An 18,371-nucleotide genomic window follows, 5' to 3' on the forward strand; every position below is an offset into this window, starting at 1 on the left:
TTTTTATCAAAATAATAAACACTTTACATTTTAGTTTAACTGAATAAGATGTTTCGTGACAAAAATATTGTAGCTTACACAGCTCAGTATTAAATCAACAGTCATAACAAATCAACTACTTTTATAAAGATTATAATATTTTTCAGAATGTAGGGTAAAGGTTTTTTCAAATTTTTGTCTTGTTATAAAGCAAGATAGAATTCTGTTTTCTGTTGAAAAACAGTGGCAGGGTAGTGGTGCTGCAGTAAGAATAATGGCACCCATTGGGAAGAAGTGCACATGGAAACAACAGCTGTGAAAACATACAAAATTGAAAGAAAAACAGGTAAGTCACTATAAATTACATTAATAGATGTAAAATATGTACTCTTTTTATACTATTCTTGATAATGAACAGATATCTTATATAGAAATAATGTACAATTAGACAATTTTTTAATGTATTTGAATTTCTTTGTGAGCTCTTTGTTTTAACTCTAGATGTTTATGAATATTGTTTATTTTCTTGTAGGCCCAGAGCATCTTGGCAACACAATGGCAGGAGGTTCTATAAAGTGACAAAATTATGACACCTACCACCTGAAGAATGCAGTAGGTAAGGCTGTATTGGAAAAAGGACCATCTACAGGACTTTGGAGGAATTAGGAATATCTTAGAGCACCCTTAAAGACCAAGTAAATCAAGTGAACCAGAATTAGAATGCAAGCCTGCATGACACTAGTAAAAATATTGATAGTTACATCCATAAACTTGGACACTTATTTGTTCTACTTGTGAAAGTCAAGGTAAAGTTTTTAAAATATTTAATTGATATGCAAGAGTTTGAGCTGACAGTAACCCAGGTCAAACAAATGGCATTTCACCTTGCAAAAGACTCAACCCCTAACAATTGTCCATTTAATGATGATAAAGGCATGGTCATATTGGTGACAGTGCTTAGAGAGATATGGTTGGTCGTTAAGGACCGGCAGCACGAACAGCATTTACTGCAAGTGATGAGAATGTTCAGGATTTCTTTGACAAATTAGAGATGACAATGAATAAACTGAATATTTGTACTAAGCCCCAACAGATTTTTAATTATGATGAAAGTGGAATGACACTTGTAGTGAAACTGTTAAAAATAGTAACATTGAGTTGTAAAAAGATAGTCTACAGTATACATTTGCAGAGAGGATGTCACACAAACTGTTCTAAGTTGTTGTACTGCTGATCTGCAGTTCCCCCTTTGATCATTTTTAAAGTAGTAAGATTAGTTGATGGATTAGGTCAAAATTTTTCTAGTATCATGATACAGTTATCTAAAAATGACTGGATTAACACTCAGATTTTTCTAGAATGGATGCATTATTTTAAGAAAAACATTCTTCCATCAAGACCAGTTTTACTTTTGATGAATTCACATGCATCTCATGTTAGCATCAAAACCAAATCTATCTTCTGACCTTCTCAAGTCATTGCAGTCATATCATTCAATGTCGTGATGTAAGTGTCTGCAAGTTATTGAAGAACACATGGGCTGCTGAACTAGATCAATTCAAAAGAGACAATTCAACAAGTTCTCCAACTTGCATTTACTTCTACACTCTGATTAATTCTGCTTAGTGCATTGTATTCAAGCCAGAGACAATAAGAATCTACCCTTTCTGTCAAGAAGCAATCTCATGTAGCTCTAGCTCATCCTGCCTCTATTCCATTAATGATGCAAAAACTGTTCTTATTTTTTGTAGTTCAACAAGAAAGCTACAGATTCCAACAAAATCAAATGTTAACAACATTCTTTCCCAGCAAAAGCTTAAATCCACTAGAATTACTCAAACTTGTGATCCACAAGATAAATTACTCAAACTTGTGATCCACAAGATAAATTACTCATCTCACTCCCTAAAATAATTGAACATCATAGAAGACCTAAGAAATCAAGTAGTGCAGATCCAATAGTGAAGCCTTTAACATTCAGTGGAGGTTCAAGTGACATTGTGTATGGAGACTGTTTCAGTCCATACTCAAAAGACAGAGCCCTAAGAAATGGTGCTGCTTGGATTCAGTGTGGATCTTGTTATCAGTAGTACCATGAACTTTGTGTGCAGATTGGAGATTCTCCTCTGTCCTCTGTTCATTTGTAGATGATGTGAATGTTCTTTGGAAGTGTTCTCAGATAAGGAGAATGTGATAAGGGAAGTGATTTCCAATTGTGAACACAGTTGATAATGTGCACTTTTATAAAAAGTCCATGTTTAAATAATGTACAAATAAAGTTGTAATCACAAGTAGAAATTGTATTTAGTCATAATATTACCACCTGCATACCATGATATTACTATACATGCCATGGAATTACTTAATACTGTCAAAGTAAATGTCTTGGTCTAATTACAAATAAAGTATATACCTTAAAAATGTCATAAGTATATGCTGACGAAAGTAAACTATGAGGAGCTTTTTAAAAAGGTTATCTGTCAAAATTACCCTTTAGTCTCGACATAACATAATAATTTATTTCACCTCAAAATATCATGATATTGCCACTACTGGGATACACACGAATAAGTTTTTTCATAGTAATCATAATGAATAAATAATTCATGCCTTAAAGCCTTTAATCTATGGCAGTCTTTTATAAAATGTTTGACTAAAAATTCAAATTTCTCATTACAAAAAGTACATAAATTATTTTTCTGAATTCTAATAAAATGATTTTTTCTTTTTTACTTAACAACTGGGTGCATAGGTAGACAATGGGCATCTTTAATTAACATCATTCAAATGATTTCTAATTACTAATCTATATTTATTCAACCTAAGTTGAGAAATCACAGCCTTAGCATAGTAATTTAAGTTAGAGAAAAAGTATCCCTGCAAATGTCAATAACAAACAAATTCATAGAGATTTCTTTTCCTTAAACAAATATAATAAATTGAAGAGTTTAGAGGATCTCATTTGAATAAAATGTTTGATCAAGAATTTTCTTCTTAATTAAATTTATTTATAATAACCTGCTTTGACCATATAATTTTCTGTCTGTTCCGGCTACTAAATTCTTTTTTGCTGCCTCATCCACTGCTGCTAATCTATTATAGATTTGTCTCCTCATGTTAGTCTCTGGCAATTTAACATTATGGTGCCAAAATTAGATTGAAAGATAAATTATTTTAAGTTGCAATGGGTGATACCCAAATTCCATTCTGATCAAAGGCTCTGAAACAGGTTTAATTTTAACGACATTCTACAAAAACAAAGTTGAACAGCTTCAATTATTTGTATATTTTCTGACCATCCCTAAATTGAAAAACAAGTGCATTAACTTAGATAAAATCAGCAAATCAAATAATTTAAAGTGAACCTTGACAGATTTAAGTCTTAATCTAGAAAAAACAGAAAATAATCAGGAAATGCATTTATTCACTTCAATAATAGTTTGATTGACATGGCCTGAAAATAGACCTGATAACAAAAAATTACTTCCTAAATATTTAAATGTTGAACCATTTACAACTTATCTCTGCCTAACCAAAATTTCTCAATTCTTTTGTCTTTTGTTCCTTTTTGAAAAATTAAAATTTTTGTCTTATTTTTAATTTTTATAATTTAAGTTCTTAGTACAGAAACTTTTTAACCAATTAAGTGGTGACTGATGACCAGCCTGAGAGTCAACAAACAGCAGGATATCATCTGCGTTTAACATACAATGTATTTCTCAGGACATGGTGAAATTGACCAAAATTTTTAAGAATTTTCATGAAATTCCACATTCATAATTTAGTCAATATTTTGTGATCAACGGTGTCAAATGTATATTTGAGATCAATAAACATTATGTTTAATTTATTACACTTTCTATACAATTTTGTAAGGGGATTTTTTTACATTTTTGGGCTTCTGGAGTGTCAAAATTTGAAGAAATGCAAAACTGGGGCATTCAAAATTGATCTATCACCATACTTTTCCTATGTTATATTCTGTAACAGCTGGAAAAGTAAAGATACACATCAGCAAATAAATGTTTTATTTAATATATATTATTTTAAACTTTTACGAATGAGTCTATTAAAATTTTTCTGTGGTTTCACAACAAAATAAAACAAAACAGATGAATAATTCTTTTTATATTAATTTCTAATTCTTAATAAGTTTGCTTTTAACTTAATAGTTTGTTTTTATTTTGTATTTTGCAAATATAATAAATATTCATAAAAAATAAAGATATAATTCCTTAATATAAAAATCAAAATTCAGTGTTATTAAAAGAATTATTTAAAAATAGTAATAAATTCATGATTTTATTATATTGTTATAAGTATGTTTTTATTAATAAAATTAGGATTCATATGCCATTATGCCTATAAAAAATTTTAATACTTATGCTTATAAATTTTTGTACATAATATATAGAATTTAGGATAGAAACAGTGGAATGTTAAATATTTGACAATATTTTTGAGAAACCTTAATAAAAATTATTTCAATTATATTCATTTCTTTTATTTACAGAATGCGTGTCATATTTATCAAGTAGGAAAAGGAACATAAGGTACTAAATAATTTCTCTATAGCTTTATTGATTTATTTTATTGCTGGTAAGATATGAAAATAAACAATAAATTTATATTTTATAAACATGCATATACAATCAAATCTCAGGTTTTGAACAAATTGGTTCAAGAACAGAATTTTCAACTTGTAATTGTACTGGTTGGCATACAATAACTTGGTTACCAAACAAGCTACTCAGCAAGAGAGACAAAGATAGTCAACTCTCTATACTTCCTATGTTAAAGAAAGTCAATGGCCCAACCAATGTCAGGATTACCAATTCAGAAGTTAGTGCCACCAAGATCACCTTGCAACATTAGCTGTCATGACATGAATCGTTGATGACGTTGCTATTTAAATTATATTTCAATGTGTGTGGGAAAGATACTACTACTGTTTTTCGGTGCACGCCATAGTTGAATTTAAATCAAGTTAATTAATATATACTGCCTTAATTGACATTAATATAATATAAACATGGCATCTAAGAATTCATGTTTAAAGTTAAATTAAATAACAAAAATTTATTATTAAATTTAATTTTATTGTTGTTTTTCATTACAGGTACTCCTAACTTTACGACTGAGTTTCATTCCAACGACTATGTCGTTAAGCGAATTGGTCAATAAGCAAGGAGCTTGCGCTGGGAATATAGGATCATTGTAAAATTATACAAATTATGCAACAAACTTCAAATTTATTCGTAAAAAGACTATTATAGTATGCTATCAGCCTATTATAGTACTATAGGACTATTATAGTATGCTTAGTGCGCATGTCACCATCCGCCACTGACCGACACTCAAGCTGAGAAAGGGGATTCCCCAAATTGCAGATCGAAACTCGATTGGTCGTAAGTGCGAGTGGTCGTTAAGCAGATAGGTCGTAAAGTGAGGAGTACCTGTAGTATATAATTGCCATTCAACATTATATTTAACAGATTTTGGGATGAGGAATGGATTAATTTATTTTATATTGTTTCTTATGGGAAAATTCATTTTGGTTTTAGAACTTCTTTTAGGAATGAATTACATTCGAAAACCAAGGTTTGACTGTATTTAATTATTATTAAAAGTGCATATACATATATAAAATATAAAAATGTAACAAAAATATTCTTTTAGGAAAACCTTTTTTTATATGAATGTAAAGAAGTTATCAATTAAACTTAAATTGATATTCAATTTATGGAAAATGTATTTAATATTTAAGTAGACACTTCAATATTCTTGCATACATAAAAGTAAAACCATAACTTTATATTTCTTGTCAAATTAGTTTATGTAATGATATAATTAAAGTATTAAATTAACAGTAATTTGTACTAAAGCAGGTAGAAAGATTGCTTCTTTTAATTTATAATTACACACAGTTTTATATTCTATATTTTAACATTTTTTTCTGTAATGAGTTTATATATACAGGGTGTTTCAAAATTACTTGAACAAACTCAGAATGCTTCCTCTTATGAAAATAAGTCAAAACGATCTTACGAGTACAGGTTTGAAAATGAACAGCTTACAAACAAATCAATGTATTAAAATGGTAGCATCTTTCCAAACCACCTGAATGGAGACATCTATACCGATTTCCTCTCAAATATCTTGCCACTACTTATGGAGGATATGTTGCTGGCAATTCTAGCAATTGTGTTGTTTGTGTACAGTAAAGTTCTGCCATATTTTAGCTGCCATGCTCGCCACATACTGGATACCTTCCATTCACATTGATAGATTGGCAGTGAGTCCTATTGCATGGCATTCATATTTGTTTGACTTTAATATGGTGGATTTTTATTGTGGGGACATCTAAAATTATTTGATCATTCTGCTCCAGTTGATGATGTAACAATTCTGGAGCAATATATTTTGATGCTTTCAAAATCATTTGTGGTCAGTCTTGAGCTCAGTGGATTGGTGACAGCCCATGATTAGGTGGATGAATGTATGCACCCATATGGAGGACATTTTAACATTTATTATAGGTTTATCTAGTAATAACTGTCATAATGCTAATGAAAGGTTGTGTATTCTCAAGTTTTGTTTTCTCATAAACCATTCATTTCTGGACCCTGTTCATTGGACTTTTTCTCCATGTAAGCGGCATCCCGAAGTTTGTTCAAGTAAGTTTGAAACATCTTGTACATAAGACTTTTATGTTTAAGAGTTTGTTTTCAACTTCAATGAACAATTTCTTTTGACATGGAATAAGGCAATAGTGGAAACTTGAAATGAAAATTTATATTTGAAAGTATAAAAATAATAAAATTGAAGTTGTAATAAACTAAAATATTCAGTTAATTGTTTGTAATAAGTTGTCAAGTAGCTAAAACTACTGAACATTGTTAGTTAGTCACAAATTTGTGCTTCACCAAGTTGGTCAAAATGTGTGGAGGATGCACCATGACTTTACCTGTTGATGAAATATGAACATTTTGTGGTTTCTTTTAAACCCAAAATTTGTTAGAAAATGTACATAATATGCACATTAGGGACAGCAACACTGAATTTTGTCCTAGCAGCCAATTTTTGAAGCAGAATTTTTCTCAAAAATCAAAATTTGCATATTCAGCGCATATGGTTGAAATTTGTCCAGCACTTTCTACAGAGAGCGTTGAACACTGCCTTTTTTAATTATGATACCCTGTATACTGCCAGCTTACTCTAAGTTATTGAAGTTCATTTCAATACTAAATTTAATACTTTAAAACCTCAATTTACCTAAATCTTGTTTTTGCTTTTTTTCCCCGATTAAGTATTTTTTAACCAATTAAGTATTTCATAATTAAAATTATTTTTGGACTGTTTGCCCTTTATTTCCTTAATTTAATTAATATCTATTTAATAGTTTAAAAATTTATTTAGGCTTTCTCAGAAATGTCAAAATCTATCAACTCCAGCTTTTGCACAAAATTTTCACACATCACAAATTACAAGTAAGAATCTTTCTAATTACTTAAATCTAACAATTAGTTATTAAAATCTTTAGTTATATTTAATTACTATTAAACATTTTGTGTGTTTTTATACTTAAAGGAAACGAACTTAGAGTTGTAAAATGTCCCCAGTTGGCTGAATCATTAAGTGAAGGAGATATCAGATGGGAAAAAGGTATAAACATACATATATTTAGTTAATTGTATGCCTAGAAAGATATTTGATATAAAAATATAATAAAAAAATTATATAATAGAAAATACCTTAAGTTATTCATAGCAAATGCATGTCATTTGTCTTATTTAAAGGTTTTGCATAACAAAAATTTGCTTAAAACTGGTAAAGCAAAGAATAAATTCATAGTTAATTTGAATAAAAATATAAACTGAGTTTCTTATCACTTGATAGCATAATATAGATTTGATCTTAATTTTTTTAAGTACAATCTATTCATTATGCATGACATACTCTGAATTTGAAAAATAAATCAAATTATTATTTTAAGTATTTAAATTATCAGTCAGTACAAATATTTTATTAAAGATGTTTGTGAACTTCTGTAGCTCTAGTCAATCCCGCCACACGTTTGCAGTGACTATTTATATCCTTAAAGATCAGTAAAATCTCTCAAAATCAGGATTCCTGACACCACTTAGTTGATTACATGAACTAGGATGCAAATGAAAATTTATAACTAACCACAATTTTAGGAGGGACTGTTTCTATTGTGGGTAAGACGATGGAGTTAGGCAAATGACAGTCATTTGAATAAATTGATTAACTAAATATTTATTAATACGATATGATAATATATATATATATATACACACATATATATATATTTAATTGTGTGTATGTATATATATATATATATATATATACACACAATTAAAAATGGAAAACAAAATTGAAGTGATATAAAATAGTTAGATATTACAATTCTAACATATAAATCTTTTCTTATAAAAGGGAACTTGAATAATCAACTCATTAATCTAACCTTTACATTTCTCAGAGAGAGAGAGAGTTTACAATGCATATTACCTTCGATGCTGATCAGTTCTTTTCATCTGTAGACCTCTATAACTTTAAGATGAACCATTTCTGTTAAGTTGACTGGACTGAACTGACCTGAGTTGAGCTAAGCTAATGTTTAGGGTGATCTGTCCCTATTTATTAGAAATCTCTTCCAATCAGATAAGTTAAAATAAGCCCTTCACTTTTCCAACATTTGACGGAAGTCGGGTGGTTTTGCAGATAGTTTAGCATTGGATTTCTCACGTCCTATCACTTTTGAAGGAACTGTGTTATCTTTTTCCAATTGAACAGGAAGTTCCTTTTTATAACTTTGTACATTTTTACAAAAACAAGTAAAATGAATGAATTATATTTAATAAATAACTTTAACAAAATCTGTTAAAATTATTTTCTCAGCTCTAGTCTCGCATGTTCAATAAATTTAATTACATTATTTTATTACTTTTGTAATTTATGTAGAAAATTTTTGATGTTGTTGCTCAACTTCTTGTTAAATTCAGTGTTTTTTAAACAGTGAATTGTCTAATTAATTTTTATCTGAAAATTAAGCATAATTAAATTGTCAAGTCAAAATTGTATCTTTTAAAAAATTACGGTATGTATAAGTGAATGTACAAAAATTATTTTAAATAAAATTACTTTGAAAGAACTGCTTATTTAATATTATGACTAAATCAAAAATTTTTAACAGCTGTGGGAGATACAGTAGCAGAAGATGAAATTGTTTGTGAAGTGGAGACAGATAAGGTATGCTAAAAATCAGTTTGTTTAAAATGTAACAAAATATTTGACAATTTTTAAATATTTTAATTCTGTGTTTAATTATATTTGTCAGATAAGGTCAAAAATGTATATTAAATGTAGGAATGTAGCCAGAAATTTGTGTGTGAATCACTTGCATGACTTGCATAGACTTAGCATAGGTGGGTAAAAACACATCAGCTTATGATCACTAGCAACACATTATTGTGCAAGAAGCTGCCAAGTTGGTATTGCAATTCCTTGCACGTCATATGCAGCCTCTTATTCAAACCAGGGGTACACATGACAATGCTAATAAAAAAAAAAGCTGAACAAGAACAAGTATTAAATTTTATTCTTCTTTATATATATATATACAGTGTATATATGTATATGTTACCGCTAAAGCTCGAAAGCCGTTAATGTGTACATTACCTAGCTAATCTTCAGATTAACTAGGGTGCTCCGTTAAAGTTTCAAAAATTGTTCCATTTCTCAAATTACCTAGGTAATGTGCAGATAATCTAGATAATCAGCACATTACCTACTAGACACTCGGTAAAATGAAAATAAGATCTTTGCTGGAACAACAGCAATGTTTCTGTATGCTTAAATTAACATAATGTTATTTATTTAATTTTCGATATCTAAAGAATCAAGTTAATACAATCAAACAATCAACAAATTAGTTGATAGAATCAATCATCAATCAATTAAAAAACTGTAATACAAAAAATCAAATGGTTTAAAATATTATTACAATTAGGGAAATGAATTTGCAAAACATGTGATAAAATTGTGCTTACTTATTAGTGCAATCTAAAGATTGGTGACACTGAGTTACATAGCAAATTGGTTTCTGCGACAAGCACACCTATTTGTGGTACAGTACATTTAGATTTGCAGTCACATTTTCTGATACCCTGCCCAGTACCAAGGTATTGTTTTATTGCTGCTTGATGTGAAGATATTTCTACAGCAGGGACATCATCTTTCGTTAAAAATCTCTCTTTACAAACACTGAATTCAGATTTTGCATACAATTATTTTAAAATACCCGTTTTAGTACCAAGTTTATAAAAGCCATCCTCTGTTTTACTAAGAACCACAGTTAAAATTGAGCGTGCATCAGTTTTTGCTCTGTCTTCTTCAAGAAGTAGTAGGGAAAGGAAATGAGAGAAACAAACTTTTGAACTTTAACAATACGAAAGCCGTTAATGTGCAGATTACCTAGGTAAAATGTGGAAAACTCTTGCTTCTGCACATTAATGGATCAACCTAGTTAATCTGCAGATTAGCTAGGTAATGTACACATTAACGGCTTTCAAGCTTTAGCAGTAACATATATATACACTGTTTATTTATATTTTAATCTTAAGTGGGGGACCAGTGGGAGTTGGCAGAAAGTGAAGGATGGGAAAAGTGTTAATGTGGAAAATGTTGCACCTTGTTTCTGTGTGGCTACATCCCTGTAAATAACAAAAATATATTTTTAATATGTTATGAAATTTAATTAAGCTTATAAGAATGTATTTGATATACTTAAAAGGCTTATGTAAAGAATGTTTGAAAATAATTATCAATTTGTTTAAAAATTCTCATAATATACAAAATTATTTTAAATAATTTCCTTGTATGAATTCAACAATTAGTTTTTAAATTTAGTTTACTGTTTAAGTAAAGAGAAAATTGTTTTAAAATTATACTGTAAATATTTTTGATTCTTTTTCTTTAGTTTTAATCATATTAATAAATTATAATTTTTATTTAAGAATATTACAAATTAATTTGAGAACTGTCAAAATTTTCTGTCTTTAAATTATCTGTTTTCTACAGATAATTTGAAATTCAGAACTTTGTTTCCCATTCATAATCAGTGATGACCATCTTATCTTGTCAGATTAAATGATTTATTTAAATATACTAAGAACAAAAGTATGAAAATAAATTTTAATTATTTTATTACCAAATTGAATTATGACATTATATATTTTTATAACTGAAATTATGATTTCTAGACATCGGTACCAGTTCACGCTCCAGCAGCTGGAGTTATAGAAGAACTATTGGTAGAAGATGGAGCTACTGTACAACCAGGAATGGATTTATTTAAATTACGTGTATCTGGTTAGTCTGTTCTAAAATTCATATTTTTTGTTTAATACCATAAAATCAATTGTTGTTGGTTTTCAAATCATTCAATAATCTAATGTTCTCTATAATTTGTTAGAAATTATTTACAAAATGATTACGCCTAATAATGTTAAGAACATTATCAGCTGTATTCTAGAACTTTAAGTATGTATTGCAAACCAAAGGAAATGACAAAATTGATATCAAACTATAAGAAATTTTATTGAAATGATACTTTTAACATTTGCAAATTAAAAAGTTGTTTTCAAGATATAATTTCTTAATAATTTCTAGTTAAATTATTTTAATAGATTATTATATTTCATAATACAGAATTAAAATGGATATCCGATAAAACATAAATATTTTATTTTAGAATATTCTGTTTCAATCTAACAGTCTTGTGTTATAATAATAATGCAAGAGACTTGGTGATATGAGAATTTGTTTAGTTTTAAGATTGATTATGATAGCATGTTTTATGAAATAGATTTTGTTTTTTACACTTTATTCATTATAATAGATACAAAAACTTTTACTCACTTAGAAAGATTAAATGAATCAAAGTCAACTCTTCATGCAATAAAACTTTACAATTTTTATTAAGATTGTGTCTTAATATTTTTTTAAAATGGCTTAAAATTATATTTATACAAGTTTTTTTTTTTAACATAAGACAATAATATAATATAAACTATTTTTGAAATTAATTTTTATTTATAAATTTTTATATGATCAGAATATAAACAATCCTATTTGGAAGTAGTAATTCATTGTATGATATAAACAGCTAAACAACCAGACAAATTTTCTTGATTGATAAGTAGAATTAGAAGCAAAACATAAAGTTACTTTGACATAAATATTTTCACTGAACCATTAAACGTGCATTTTTATGTTTAATTTTCACAACGTAAGTACTGTTTTATCATAAATATTCATTCAATTTAATCATAGCTACAAAAATACATTTATTCTATTGATTAATGAATCTATCAGATGTTGCTTTTAGCAAATACAGTAAGATATTGCATATATTTTTTACTAAATTAAAATTATGTAGAGGAAAGTAAATTTTTAATTTCAGAAACCTTATATACTAGTTCCAAAATGACAGTGAATATTTATATAGACCCTTTTTCAGCTGAACGTTAATAAAATTTATGAAAAATCATATCTTTAATTACAATTGAATCTAAAGCTAGAATTTTAAATACTTTAAGAAAATGTGTTATTAATTTTTAAATTTAAAAAGAATAGTGTTATATTTTTATATTAATAAATATGTTCTTTTGTCTAGAATTTTTATTAATTTGGCATTTTCACTTTAATATTTTCCTGTAATTCTTTCTATGATGATTGTTTTTTATCTATAGGAATATTTTTACATGTGCAAATTTTTTTAATTCTGTATAGCTCAGCTTTATTAAAATATTATTACTTACAGATAGATTAAGTCATTGTTATGATTATGTTCATTTTCATCAATAGAATACACAAATAATTTGATATTTACTTAGTATTTTCATTTCCACTGTAGAGGATAATTTCACAAAATAAATATGAAATTATTTTATTGTGTTTTATCTGTTGTAAGAATGTGAAAGAATTCTGCTTTTGTTTATTTTTATCATTGTTGAAAATTATAGATTTTATATAAATATTTTTTGTAAAATTTTAAAGAAAGAAGAAGAATTTATAATTTATTTTTACTCATCTTCTGTTTAATTAATTAGGAGATGCTACAGTAGCAAAGCCTAAAGAAGCAGCTGCAGCCCCTCCTAAAGAACAACCTCCTGAAAGCATCCCATCACCACCACCACCTTCACCAGTGTCAGCAGAATCTCCCCCTGCTGTGAAACCAACTCCATCAGATGGACCAATACCTTCTGTACCTCCACCTCCACCATCTGTGCCAGTTACCCCAATGGTTTCTGTTCCAACTTCAACTGTTAAACCTGCTGTAGCAGATCCTAGTAAAATTACTGATTCTAGGTCTGAACAGAGGGTGAGTAAAATATTTTAATTATGTTGCTAAAAGCTGTAAAAGTAAAAGAATTCTGATTTCCCTTTTCCCAAACAATACAAACTTGTAGGACATCGGTTATTAGATGAACTATTACACAAATAAAGCAATAATAATAATAAAGTTTAGATTGTTACAATAAATATAAATATAGCTAACCCTCATTGTATGTGGTTTTTGATTAGTCTAAACCCACATTAGAAAATAACATCAAACATTGAATATAATTTGTTTTATTTTATTCTTTTGTCCATCTTTGAACTGTACCTTGAAGTCTTTAATAATTTTTTGGTGTTTTTCATTTTCCATGCTTTTACTCTGTCCAAACAAATATAAATGTAAAAATTACAATTCCAGACAAATTCTTAATGAACTAACTCAGAAATTAATTTATTTCCTGTTAACTTTGATATATTTGCAGAACCATTTAATCATATACATCAAGGATTACTTGTACATTTTATTAATTTCTATATTTTATTTTAAAAACTAATTTATTTTCCAACATATTTGAAGAAAGGTTACATTCTAAGAACTCATGAAGTGTAATTTTAAAATATTTGCCTAATTTATGTCATTAAACAGCTGATTATTAAACTAGATATATTAATGATCTGTTATCAATAATGAAATTACTTGTTATTTTTAGCTAAAAGATTTAATCTTTAAATTGCTTTTATCAACAAAGTGTAAAAATAATATATACACTTTTGCATTAATAGGTGAATTGTAAATTTGTAAATATCAGATTTTGATATTTAATCATTTAAAAGTTTTAATTATTTCTTTTCATTACATATGTAAAATAGTTGTTTTCATGATGACTTTTTATAAAACTTTGTTAACATATTTTTTTTTAGTTAGAATATAAAATGACTTTCATTCATCTGTAAAACGAATGAATGTCATTAGAAAGTTGATTAGAAGATGAAATTAATTGTTTGAACTATATTTGATATTGCCAAAAATTTTGACAAAATATTTAATGATAGTTTTATTATATTATATCTATAGCTTTATTAAATTAATGTGGAATAGTGAGAAGTTACATATTACAAATCTTGTTTTAAAACATCCTGAATAAAATGCTTACAAGAAAATGCTAATGACTATTACAGCAAAGAACTAATATAATCAAAACTGTCCATTTATATGTTGAATTATCTTGTGAATAATTCAGAAAAATTTGCTAACAATTTCTCTAAAACAAATACAGGGAGTGATCTGTTAATGAACAAATTGGATAACAAATACTTCACTGAACAAACATAAAAAAGAAGCAACGGAAATAGCAAATACCGATTGATTTTCCCTTGTCTTCAGGTAACAATTCGAAACTTTTCGGAGTGCGGGAGACATCGACTGACGCTCAATCCGATATATACTGATCAGATAGTATTCCTCAAACTTTGAAATACTCCCTTGTAATTCCAGCCTTTTATTTTTCTGACAGAAACAATTCTTTTATAGTATTCGCTGAGACTGTCGGGCGGGCACTCGTTAAGTTTTGCGTGGGTTTTTATTTTCGAAAGGTGAAAGTATAATAGCAAAGGTAGAGAGTGGGCAGATGATGTCTGATGTTGCTGGCCAGTATGGCTTGAACAAATTACAGTAGGGCACAGTTCAATCTTATCTAAGAAAGATACAGTATAATCAAGAAGACTCAAGCAGCTAAAGGAGTAACAAAAATCACATCTGAGAAACAAAGAACATTGAAGAGCTCATAATGGAACCTGAAAACGGATCTGATGACAGAAGAACGCCAAGAAACTCGGCGAGATATGTTTTCTTCTGAGAAAGAGGATTAATGCCGATATCTGCTATTAATTAAAGATCTTTTGAAGAAGTGGGGATGTCAGATCAACGATCTTAAAATGGCATACAAACCAGGTTGAAGTTAATAGGCTTGGGGATCTGTACAATTACAATGCTATTAATTACTTCTGAAAATCCTGAAGAAGAGAGAAAAGCAATCGACGTTACACAGATTTTTAAACCCCCACAAACAAAAAAACATGATTAATGAAAATGCAAGACTGTGTATATATGTATTTTATTATTACATATAAATAAATGTAGTAAGAAAGTATATATTTTTTTATTTTTGGGGGTCTCCAGAACAAATTAATCAAATTCCCATAAAAACCTATGGTAAATCAATAATCGGATAGCGAACAAAGTCTTGGAACGGATTATGTTTGTTAACCGATCACCTACTGTAATTAAAGACAAGTTTTTCAACATCAGAAATATTCAAATAAACTGAGGGATAGCAAACCAATAGATTATATTCTTTACAACTTTGCAAATCATAGAAATGAAAAATAGCAAAAAACTCTGAGAAAATGTAATGGAAATTGTAATATAGTATTGGTATAGGTAGGGAATATATAACATATCACATAAGTTTATCAATATTACTAATCAAATCTAGCATTTTTTTTTTTAATATAATGTTTCTACATTTTATGTTTGAATGAATTAGTGAAGAATAAAAACTTGGGTACATTCCTGTATGCATCAGATTTAATAAGTTTTTAATGGACAATAGTATAACCTTACAAGATTGCATATTAGCACATTTCTATATTGGCATTTTCACTTTTTTTGTCAAAATATCTTTGGTTAATACAGATAAGTAGTAAAAATGATGTTAATAATATAACCATGGAGGCATCCATATTGCTTCATAAGAGCTTGTTTTACCACAGCCCGACAAGTGCAATGTGCATCAGTCACTGCAGTGACGAACTCGTCGATGACTATCAAAACACATTTCAGTACGTTACAGTTCCCCGATGTACTGTTTGATGCATACTGGAATATAGATACCTGTGAAATATTTAATAATAAACATTGGAATGTTGGATGATTAATTCTTCTTTGAAGTTTAGTAATAAATATGATCATAAACGGATTAAATTTTATCAAGATTGTATAAGTTACATTTTGTTTGTCAATTAAATTAATTTATTTATGATTTGCTGGTAATCTAGTGAAAACTTCTTTTGAAAAATATCTCTCTTAATGAAATTTTCCAATTTAGGTTAAAATGAACAGAATGAGACAACGTATTGCCCAACGTCTTAAAGAAGCTCAAAATATTTATGCAATGTTAACTACTTTTAATGAAATAGATATGAGGTATGCTATTACTTAATTTTCAAATTTATAAATTGTTTTTTCTAATTATAGAAAACGTTAATGAATACTTCAAATTGTATTTTTAATTTCAATTGAAATCAAATAATTTTATTTTAGTTTATTAATTATTTCTCACAACTAGTAATATAATAGAAATGCGAAAACTTCACAAGGATGCTTTTCTGAAAAAACACGGCATTAAATTAGGATTTATGTCTGCTTTTGTAAAGGCATCTGCCTACGCTCTGAAAGATCAACCAATTGTTAATGCAGGTAAATTTATTGATGAGTAGTAATAATTTGTTCAGTATTAAAATTATTCTTCTAAATAACTATTTTTACAGTGATTGACAATTTGGAAATTGTTCATAGAGATTACATTGATATCAGTGTTGCTGTAGCTACACCAAAGGTATATTATGTATATTGAAGTTATTGAAGATAAGTTCAGCGCTGTCAGAATCAGTTTTACTGACTAGAATTGTTACTAATCAAAAATTTTATAGTTTGTAAATTATTTGAATCATTCAATAATTCTAGGCAGCAAAATTTATTCTGGTACTGAAGTGCAAGTCTAATTATTTATATGTGGTATGAACAATAAGTAACCTTAAAAGCTACATAAACTTCAATGAATAATATCAGAAACTACAAACATTAAGAATTTGTACTTGGAATAATCAAGTACAACATGGTATTGTCAGTATTAGCATAAGTAATGTCAGCATTTTTTCAAGTTTGTATTAGGGAGGAGATGAGTGTGATATGTTTTTCAGTGAGTGAAGAGATGGGCCAATAGAAATTCATCACAGAATGGGCTTAAAATATGGAATAAGCTGTCTTTCAAAACAACAAATTCAAGAATAGCAGAGGAATCTTGGCCATCTGACTGATGATGTGACAAATGAAGACTGATGCATAACAGGGTGATCCACAACTGATGTCCATTTCTTTCCTGAATTTCAGAATGTTGTGAAATATCAAAAGTCTCTGCAGATGGGTGGTGTAGCAAGTTGATGATTGCACAACTCTTCTGAAGAGGTACCTACAAGAAATGCTTTTTTTCTAGTTTTATGGCCCGGATTCACAAAAGTGTTGTTAGATACAACAAATTTATGACGTCATAACCCAATTTACTATTTACAACAAAATATCGGTGATCTGATTTTGAGAGTACAGTATACTATTTTGTCCACTAGCAATGTAGCTTGGGAACTTTCAAATAATGCAAGTTGTCTCCGACATGAGTTTTGGCGATAATATGGAAGAGAGAAAAAAAACCCATAATTTTACTTCTTCTGAAATACAGACAATAATAGATAGTCGAAAAAGAAAGAAAATATAATAATAGAAGAGAGGATAGATCCAACTATTACTTCTTGCAGAAAAGGTAATTGTTGGAGATTATTAACACTATTCACATCTTTGCAAATTAATGTATGTAGAAGCATAGATGAAATTTGATGTAAATGAAAGATTACAAAAGTGTTCCAAAAGAAAACAGGCTAATGAAATTTCTGTACAATTGATTATAATTAGAAAGAAATATTTTAATACCAGAGTAGATAAATTAAACCAACTTCACTGCCTCTAACCGGTGTGCTGCTTCTCTAATGAAAGCAGAGGACTTTGCAAACGTTTTTGAACCTAATGTGGTTCTTCTTCAGGCGCTATGGAATTCTCTATTCGAATTTGAATTTCCAGTCGAAATTAACCGTTGGCTTGGAAAATCTTTCCAGAACATTGCAAACATTTTCGAACCAAAGTCCTCTGCTTTCATTGGAGAAGAAGCACACCAGTTACAGGCAGTGAAGTTGGT

The 18,371-nt window shown here is 28.5% G+C and overlaps 1 protein-coding gene across 1 annotated transcript in view; it reads left to right on the plus strand.

The window, feature by feature from the left end:
* Nucleotides 1-18,371, plus strand: part of LOC136969532 (dihydrolipoyllysine-residue succinyltransferase component of 2-oxoglutarate dehydrogenase complex, mitochondrial-like) — a 31,777-nt gene that overhangs the window by 11,886 nt on the left and 1,520 nt on the right. The window contains exons 3-11 of the mRNA XM_067263724.1: nt 4,493-4,532; nt 7,399-7,469; nt 7,570-7,644; nt 9,200-9,255; nt 11,268-11,376; nt 13,119-13,390; nt 16,455-16,552; nt 16,695-16,825; nt 16,897-16,964. Coding sequence (XP_067119825.1) covers nt 4,493-4,532; nt 7,399-7,469; nt 7,570-7,644; nt 9,200-9,255; nt 11,268-11,376; nt 13,119-13,390; nt 16,455-16,552; nt 16,695-16,825; nt 16,897-16,964 — 920 coding nt within the window. The remainder of the gene's footprint in view (nt 1-4,492; nt 4,533-7,398; nt 7,470-7,569; nt 7,645-9,199; nt 9,256-11,267; nt 11,377-13,118; nt 13,391-16,454; nt 16,553-16,694; nt 16,826-16,896; nt 16,965-18,371) is intronic.

The sequence above is a fragment of the Centruroides vittatus genome, unplaced genomic scaffold, assembly GCF_030686945.1.
Source record: "Centruroides vittatus isolate TY-2023 unplaced genomic scaffold, ASM3068694v2 contig_18, whole genome shotgun sequence".
Classification (NCBI taxonomy): Eukaryota; Metazoa; Arthropoda; class Arachnida; order Scorpiones; family Buthidae; genus Centruroides; species Centruroides vittatus.